We start from the raw sequence: 9433 nt of genomic DNA, 5'->3' as shown, positions 1-9433 counted from the left end.
ACTCTAGAAACTGAGTTTCCCTTGGTCCCCAGTGCTGGTTGCTATGGCTTTGGTTGGTTGTGACTTTCTTGTATTATTTCTGTGAAGTTGTTTCTAGCCACTGAAGTCTGTGCTCAGTTAGCTCAGTAGTTGGCAACTTACAGGGCAGATATGGTCTCAAATGCCTTGAATGACACAGTGCCCGGGCTTTGTGTGTGTTAGGGCTGGCCTCCAATTCTCAGGTAGGACTTCTTTCTGAGGGGGTGGTAGAGGGTACCGGGATTGAACTCAGGGGTACTCAACCACTGAGCCACATCCCCAGCCCTGTTTTGTATTTTATTTACAGACAGAGTCTCACTGGATTGCTTAGCGCCTCGCTGTTGCTGAGGCTGGCTTTGAACTCACGATCCTCCTGCCTCAGCCTCCCACACTGCAGGGATTACAGGTGAAGGCCACCGCACCTGGCTTTAGGTAGGAAGTTTGAAACTCTTGCTTATCCTTCACTTCCTGTCAAGCATTATTCTGGATGTTTCTGGATGAGATTAACATTTGAATCAGTAGATTAGGTAAAACAGATGACCTTCTTTCACGGGGATGGTCCTCATCCAATTAGTTGACTAGACAAAAAGGCTACCTTGCTCTGAGCAAGAGGGACTGTCCTGCATGACTGCTTCACCCTGGGCCTTCCCACCTTTGGACTTGAAAGGAACCGTCATCTCTTCCTGGGTCTCAAGCCTGCCAGCCTTTAGACTGGAACTTCTCCACCAGCTTTCCTGGGGTTCCAGATGACTGACCGCAGATCCTGGGACAGGTTAGTCCATAATCAGGTGAGCTAATTTCTTAGAATAAACTCCTCTCTCGCTCTGTATATGTGCCACTGGTTCCATTCCTCTGTTGCACCCTGACACAACCTCCACCAGTACCCCAGCCTCCCCTCTGCCTTGCTTGCTTCTGTTTAAGAAACAGTCTTATAACCCATTTGGAATAGGAGCCCAGGGGTCTGTCTTTCTTTTTTGGCACTGGGATTGAACCCAGGGGCACTTAACCACTGAGCCACATCCTCAGTCGGTTTTTGTATTTTTTTAAGAGACAAGGTCTCACTGAGTTACCTAGGGCCTCGCTACGTTGCCGAGGCTGGCTTTGAACTCGAGATCTTCCTGCCTCAGCCTCCTGAGCTGCTGGGATTGCAGGCGTGTGCCACCATGTCCGGAGCCCCGGGGTCTTACTGAGGAACAGCCTTCAAGACCTGAAGAAACCTTAAAGATGACTCAAATGAGAAGCTATTAGAGGGGGGTCAAGGTAATACTGGGCTCTGAGTACCTCTTGTTGGTTGCCATTGAGCATTTGAAGGTCAGGGGTGCTGACCAATGTCAAGAAAAGGGCAATGAGCTGCAGGACACTTGGGGCACGTTGGCATCCCTCTGTTCCTTAGACGTGTCAAACTCACGTCCTCCTCGGTATCTGTATGTGTCAGTGTTCTCGGTTGCAAGCAAGAGAAACTGCCTCTTGTTGACTTAAGCAAAGGTGGATGGAGTGACATTAAGCATGAGATGAAGCCAGGCATCATGGCGGTAAGCCCAGCCACTTGGGAGGCTGAGACAGGAGGATTGCAAGTCAAGGCCAGCCTCAGCAATCTAGTGAGGCCCTAAGCAACTTAGTGAGAACATGTCTCAAAATTAAAAAGAAATAAATAAAGGGGTGGGGATGTAGCTCAGTGATAAAGCACCCCTGGTTTAAATACTCAGAACCAAACCAAACCAAAACAAAACAACCCACGAAATGGAGAGGAGAGGATGCTGAGACAGATCACACCCAGGGGAAAATGGGATCCCACAAATACCCAGAGGGTCAAGAAGCAGGCCGATTGTTTACTTCCAGAAATAGCCCGTCCCAGTATTTCCAGTCCCACGAACGCCTCCAGAATCTTTCCACTGGAGTCTTTGAACTGGAGTCTGTTTTTCCTTCTCTTGAAACTGGGAAGAACTCTGTAACTGCCTTGATGAATGGAGTGTGGCAGAAAGGACACTGGGTGACTCCCAACACCAGGCCAGGGAAGTGACCGCTTCTCTGGCACCCGCTCTCCCGGGTGCTCACCTTGGCAACCAGCCGCCATGTTGGGATGCCACCCAGGCCACGGGGGAGGGCTGGTGGGCACGTGTTCCAGCCGCCAGCCCCAGAGTGCGGGTCAGCCAACGGCCAGCATCAGCCACCAGCAACGGGAGGAATTGAGTGGGATGCCGGTTCCAGCAGCTTTGAGCAGTTCCAGAAGTCACAGAGAGGAGTGGGCCCCACCACGCCCACCCAGACTGCAGATTCCTGAGCAAGATAGTTGTCCCTATCTCAAGCTGTAGTTATTGGTTGGTTTGTCACATAGTAATGGGAACACAGCAGAAGTCACCGGCTGGGACGCTGCCTGGGGCAGTACCGTGACCACCACCACCACCCCAGTGACCTCTGACCTTCCCTCTATCCTGACCTCCTAAAAGTCAAAGCCCCAGGAGGCAGCACGTGACTGGGTCAAGGTGCTCAGCGCAGACTCCCTGGGGACAGGTTTAACAAGACTTGACGCTTTTCAGCCTGAGGAACAGGAAGGGGCTGTGGGAGGCAGGAGCCAAGAGTTGCCCCCTGACAAGACTTCATGGGACAGTGACTTCCTACAGTGCCCCTGGGAGAGCCTCGCTATGGTTCGGGTGTCTGGGACATTTATGGGAGGCAGGGGAACCTCTAAGAGGTGGGGCCTAGTTGGAGGTCTTGTGGTCACCTAGGGTATGCCTTTGAAGGGGATATCAGGACTCCGGCCCTTCCTTTTCCTCTCTCTTTCACTTCCTGGCTGCCACAAAGCAAGCAACTTTGTTTCAACATGGGCTCCTTGCCATGATGGGCTGCCTCACCACAGGCCCAAGAATAACAAGTCAATTGATCGTGGACTGAAACCCTTGAAATTGTGAGGCAAAAAATCAGTCTTTCTTCTTTATAAGTTGATTATCTCAGGCATTTTGTTATAGTAACCGAAAGCAAACATAACCCCCAAACTTACATGTCTGTTTCGTCTGCCTGTAACAGTTTCTCAGACTTCTGCATAACTGTCTCTTCACATGCAATAAACACAGTGGCTAAGAGGGCATTCTTTGATGGTTTAACTTCAAACACTACATTAGCCACTTAAGTGCTATGTAGTCGTGTGCAAGTGATTTAACCTCTCTGTGCTCAAGTTTCCTTATTCTGAAAGAGGAAAGAATAATAGTAGCTATTTCATAGAGTTATATGAAGATTAAGTAAATTAATGTGTGCAAAGCACCTGAAACAGTTCCTAGCACACACACTACTTTAGATTTTAATCACTTTGTATTTTTTAATCACTTTTTATTGATATTAAAACTTTAGCCTTCTCAAGAGAGAGACTTTCTCTGATTCCTCTTTCTCAAGTAGGGCTCTCCTAACCCCACCACTTGAAGAGATGGCTGTCACTTTTCTTTTCTTTTTGGCACTTATCACCAAATTTAATAAGCTTATTTATTAAACATTTGTTGACATTTACTTTTCTTTCTCTTTGTTTTTCAGACCTTTTAAAAGGTCATGATTTAACCACCTGTCTCCAGTAGCTAGAGGGTAACCCCTGTGAACATGAGAATGGGGAACTTATGTCACCATCCCATCCTTGGGACAGAACGGAGTGCAGGATGAGGACATGTAGACACACAGCCCAGATCCCCTTCTTGGAGGACTCCATTGCCCCAATCGGTACAAATGCTGTCAGCAGCTGCCCCTCAACTGGAGCCTGATCAGGGACAGTTGCAGTTGTACAGAGAGGTCTCATCCAAAGTCACATCCCCTCCTGGGCGAATCAGTACCTGATGTCCAACCATCGTGGCCCAGACAACTCTGACAGGCCACTGCAGCTCCAGGGCTGCCTGTGGGGTCTCCGAGGCTGTCATGGGGCAGCATCATGGTCTGACTCCCCCTGCCCCCTCCTGCTTTCCCCAACTCCCTTCCCTGGCTGTTGATCCCTGGGTCCCTCTGAATTGGCATCCTGCACCCTAAACTCCACCTCAGGACCAGCTTCCTGGGAATCTCCCCCTGAAGCTGCTGGGCTCAAGGAAGACGAGCAGTTGGCATGAGCTGGAAGATCGAAGAGTCTGGAGCACCCCCGGGGAGACCCTCTTGACCGACCTGCGGAGCCTCCTGCAGGAAGGAGCAACCCTTTTCCTGGGAGTGATGCATGTTGACTTCAATCTCAAAGAAGTGGCTGCCTGCGCTGCACCCCCCGCTAACCTTCCTGTATGGAACCAGCTACCAAAACCTAGGTTTGGAAAGGCGGTCTTGGAACGGAGCAGCCCCAGAGCCTGACTCCTTAAGCACATCCGTTCTCCTGGTTCTCCAGGTTCATGTTCTGTAGACCCATCAGATAAATGCCCGCCCTGCGGGGCCCCAAGGGTCACCTGCCAACCGCCCTCTGTGTGCTCACCCCACCCACTTTGCGCAAAGCCCCTTACATCAATTATTCTCAGCAGAATTTGTATCCAGGAGGCGTCTTGCTACAGATGAATCCGTTTTGTTGTTGTTCAGATGACTTAAATTCTATCCTTAATTTTAATTTCTTGGACTTCCTAGAAAATTTCAGAGCTGAATTTCCTATCCAAGTTCACTGATGTCCAGGGCCTGATGGTGTCTGCTCTGGTCCTTATTCCAAGGGCTGGTGTCCTGTTTTGGTTCCAAGCACACCGTGTGCATAGTGCAGACTGCTGGGCAGATGTTTTGCTGGACCCGTGCCAAAGAAAGAAACATGGGGCGCAGCTGGGGTGGTGGCATGCGCTCCTTGGTCGTAACCGGGTCAGATCTGGGGCTGCAGAGTTTAGGGGCATACAGTCCGTTGGATGGACCCTGCTTCATCTTTTTCAGTTGCTTTCCAGATTCTGCCCCTCGAATCCAGAGCCTACATCTCCCCTGAGGGAAACTCTCCTCTGCTTAAAATCGAATGCTTCTCAGGAATGTGACTTTGGGTAAAATGAAGAGAGGCAAATAGCAGGCGCAGGGCGACTCTGCCCCCAGCTTGCCGGCCTCGGCCGTCTCCTCCCTTCTGTAGGGGAGTGCTGAGGGATGCTTAGCTTCCGGCTCTAACGTTCTGGGTTCTCTGTCAGTCCTGGGGGACTGGGAGAGGACTCTGGGGTCTGGACGTGGCTGGGGCATTTGAAGAGTTGAGAGAGACACAGGAGAGATGAGCTGTCTGGGCACAGAGGCCAGAGCTGAATGGGCCAGGGTGACCAGGACTCTTGGAGGTGTCAATTGCGCCCAGTCAGGAGGGTGATGAGAAGGGATAGGGATCCGTAGGTTCTTATTTCATCCATTTGTCCAAAAGTTTAAGGATTAACCTGCAAGGCAAGAGGCTTGCCTCAATTCACAGAGTAGGGCAGAGACTGAAGCAGGCCTCTCGGCTCCCACAGAAAGGTGCAGAGAAGCAAGACAGAGGCCGAATCCTCCCCTGCAATCATCAGAGGTCTGTCACTTGGCTGTGGCCACGTCAACAATCACAAAGCCCTTGATGTCCGGGAAGTGGTGACTGACAAGGTCCACCTGCAGCTGTCTTGGGCCACTCTTGGATGGGGTGATGTTGAACTGGACCAAGGCCTTCTCCTGGGGCTGCAGGCTGGGCACGCTGGAGGACAGGGAAGCAGGAAAGGCAGACCATGAGCACCTCTCCATATGCCAGTCCAGGGCCTTCAGGATCAGTTTCACCTTGTGGCTTAACATTCAAGCCTCATTAACATGTTTCCCTGCCTTTCCACCAGGCGCCCTCCAGCCGGGCTAATCTCCTGGTGCCCTGAACAGGCCTCCCCTGGGCTTTCTCTCTAGTGTTCCTCCCACCTAGCCCTCCCCTCCCACCACACCCAAGGCCCAGGTCAGTTTCCCTTCTCCAGGAGACCTCCCTGACTGCACCAGCCACGGCACCTCTGCCTGGAAGCCCTCCTAACTTCTTGGCACCAGAAAAGCTCCTCGTTTCACCACTGAAAGCCCAGCTCAGACATTTACTGGTGCTTCTCCCCGGCCCCAACACACCCTCACTCAGGGCTGCCTCTGATCCCCGGGATCTTGGGGGTCCACCCCTCCATTTGCATAAATCACTCTTCTCACGGGAAAGGCCATTTGTCCCCAAGAGTCCGCCTCCAGGCAGGACCCCTCCGTTCATCTTGGTGATCCTGACAGTTTACACAGAGCCGACGGGGAAGCAGAACAGAGTGAATGGATGAGGGAATGGTTGACAACGAATGAATGAGCGAGTCGGTGAGTCAGCAGAACTTGCGCGAGTGAAGGAATAATGCAGAAATGAATGAATGAGGGGGCGACTGACCAATCACAGCCGAGATGAGTGAACAATGGGAGGAGTGAGTGAAAGCGTGAATGAAAGTGACTCGACAAATGAGCGACACAGCAAGTGATGGAGTGAGCGGGTGGGTGAAGGATGAGGTCGACGGATAGAAGAGTGAGGCCATGATCCGGGTGAGCGAGCGGGTGAGTCCATGGCTGCGCAAACTAATGATTAAATGGACAAAAGCTGATGTGCCCAGGCAGTGAGCTTGCTCTGGGGCTTCAGATTCTCCCCTGTTCCCTTCCCAGTTGTTTCCCTCTGGCCCATCCTAAGAGGACGGCAGCCCCTCTCCCTAGCAACCCTCAATCTGAGTTCTGAACTTGCGGAAAGATGCTTAAGGGACTTGAACTTGGCGCATACTCTGTTCACCTAGGGTTTTGCATACAGAGGCTGCTCCTGAATGCCAGTGTGAAAGTACTACCTTGTCTCCTGGGCTCCCGAGTCCAGGGTGGCACTTACTCTATGCTGAGCTGTCCCTGGAGAAGGCCACTGCCCTCCACCATCAGCACACAGTCCTCCACTCTCTCCAGGAGCGGGTTGACCACCATCACTTCCACCGCAACCGCCACCCCCACCACGGCTGGGCCCAGCACCTGGAAGGGCAACACCCGTGAGCCATCCCTTCTCCTCCCCGCCCCTCCAGGAAGCCCATGGTCCTGGCTGGGTCAGAAGATGGGGCGTTGCCCATCCCTGCCTGCACTTACTCCTCACTGGTGCCACCAACCCATCCCCTGCGTCCCCACCTCTCCTCCTCACCCTGGGAGCTGGAGTGGGTGCTATCAGTATAAGCTCCCTAGTTTTTGATGCCTTGCCCCAGATTTGAAGTGGGCCTACTGGGAACAGGCTGGTGGATGTGACAAGAGTCACCTTGATGGTGATGAAGTCCTCCAGAGTAATGTCCTTCTCCACCAGGAGCTTCTCTCCTTTGGAGACCAGGCACATGGCAGCCAAAAGTATCTTCTTATCTTCCGTCAGGTCTTCTTTATACTGAGAGTAAGATATCGCTATTGGAATCTTCTTCTCTGGAAGGGAAAGCAGAGGTGGCGTTGAGGCCTTGGTGTTTGTCTTCAGTGGTTCTCTGAAGGGGAAGGAATGCCCAGCAATAGCGATACCCTCTCAGGTCCTTCCGATCATCCCGAGAAAGGCATTATTCTCTTCAATTCATAGATGAAGAAACCTGAGGCTCAGAGAGGGTAATATTTTTTGTCCAAAGCCTCACAGAAAGTTTATCAAGGAGCCAAGATGAGGTGAGATTCAAATCCAGGCCTGTAAACTACTGAGACACCAGACTGTCGTCTAAGAGCATCCAGAGATGTATCTGAACTCTCTCTAATTATTCAGGATGGCAATCCCTCAGTGTTTCAGCCATTCCATTAGGAATCCATTCACTGTTTATTGACAACCTACTATGTGCCAGGCACAGAGAAGAAGGAAACTAAAGGATTGCTTCACGTTTCCAACCCAATGAGATCCACTTCCTCACAAACTCCCTTAAACTCTCAGAAACTCCCTTCTCCGTGAAGGGCTATTCCTAGTCAGCCCTACTAACGGTGGGGAGGCTTCACTGAGACACTTTCCAGTACTCTTTTGTTGTGGGGTGGTACCAGGGATTGAACTCAGGGGCACTCAACCACTGAGCCACATCCCCAAACCTTTTTTGTATTTGATTTAGAGATAGGGTCTCACTGAATTGCTTAGTGCCTCACTTTGCTGGCTTTGAACTCACGATCCTCCTGTCTCAGTCTCCTAATCTGCTGGGATTACAGGCACGTGCCACCACACCTGGCCCCAGTATTCTTATTTTTCTGAGCTCCCATGGTCCCAGGCATCTCTGTCTCCTTCTCACCAGGCACAAACTCCCCATCTATGTATTCTCTTCTTAGGAGTATGAATTGCCACAAACCATATCTCACCCTTATATTTGTGTTTTTTGGAACATTACGTTTCTTTTCTTTTAGGTGTGATGTGTCCTTTCTGGTTTGCTCCATCCTCTATGTTCTGCCACTGCTTTCTCTACCCCTCTTTTCTTCCTGACCTCAAAGACATCTGAGTTTTGAACTTATGGAAAGATGCTTAAAGGACTTGAACTTGGTGCATACTCTCTGTTCACTTAGGGCTTTGCAGACAGCAGATGCTCTTGAATACCAGTGTTAAAGTGTTTTCTGGGCTCCTTTAATCCAGTAAATTATTACTGGAAAAGTCTTTACAACAATAATAGCAATAATTTGTGATTATAAAAGCAAACTTTCACTAATGGATTAAAGCCTGCTGGGTACTTTGAAGCACTTTCATGGATTAACTAATTTAATAGCAATGTCATGAGCAAGTATGATTACTTATAGAAATATAAAAATACTGACAAACATCACCCAAATTATATGTTCATTAGGTGTTAGGAATTATGCCAAATGCTTTGTATACATTATATCATTTATTCCTTGCATGGTGGTAGACCAGGGTTCCTCAAGTATGGTCCCAGGACCAGCCACACCAGCGTCATCTGGGATGTTAGAAATGCAAATTCCCAGGCTCCAGCATAAAAAGTCACCATGTGCCACCAATGATATGATGAGCAGAGCACCAGTTCAGACTCTGGGAGAAAGGAAGAGAAAAGCGAACTATTACAATGTTCAGACCAGAGCTTCCTGAAGTCCTCTAAGATATGGACTCCATTAACAACCCAGGGAAAGCTGAGATATTTTTCCTAGAACAGGAATTCTCAACAGCACCATCAATCAACCTGATACATGGACATGTACTGAATACTTCATCCAACAACAGCAGAACACACATTCTTCTCAAGATCACATGGAACACTCACCAAGATATATCACAATCTGTACCGTAAATTACACATTAACAACTTTAAAAAGAATCGAAATCAGCCCTGTGTGTTGCCAGAAGCTACTCTGCCAAGGCTGGAAGTTAGTTCTGTATACAAATACCTGTGCTCTGACAAGCAGGTGAAGGTCCCGGATGGAGGGCCTGAGGAATCCAGCATCAACATACTTTTATTTGTTTTAATTTAAAATATGATTTATTTATAGTACTGAGGATTGAACCCAGGGGCACTTAACCACTGAGCCACAT

At 49.9% G+C, this 9433-nt stretch overlaps 1 protein-coding gene across 1 annotated transcript in view; it reads right to left on the bottom strand.

Annotated features, from left to right (window-relative positions):
• Window positions 1-4933: 4933 nt before the first annotated feature.
• The window catches only part of Tgm6 (transglutaminase 6), a 28656-nt gene continuing 24156 nt past the window's right edge, over window positions 4934-9433 (bottom strand). The window contains exons 11-13 of the mRNA XM_047539240.1: window positions 7211-7365; window positions 6803-6936; window positions 4934-5632 (exon numbers count right to left, since the gene is read on the bottom strand). Of these exons, the coding sequence (XP_047395196.1) occupies window positions 5479-5632; window positions 6803-6936; window positions 7211-7365 (443 nt within the window). The 3' untranslated portion in view covers window positions 4934-5478. The remainder of the gene's footprint in view (window positions 5633-6802; window positions 6937-7210; window positions 7366-9433) is intronic.

The sequence above is a fragment of the Sciurus carolinensis genome, chromosome 2 (assembly GCF_902686445.1).
Source record: "Sciurus carolinensis chromosome 2, mSciCar1.2, whole genome shotgun sequence".
NCBI classification, from domain to species: domain Eukaryota; kingdom Metazoa; phylum Chordata; class Mammalia; order Rodentia; family Sciuridae; genus Sciurus; species Sciurus carolinensis.
This window is presented reverse-complemented; position numbering and strand designations above follow the sequence as displayed.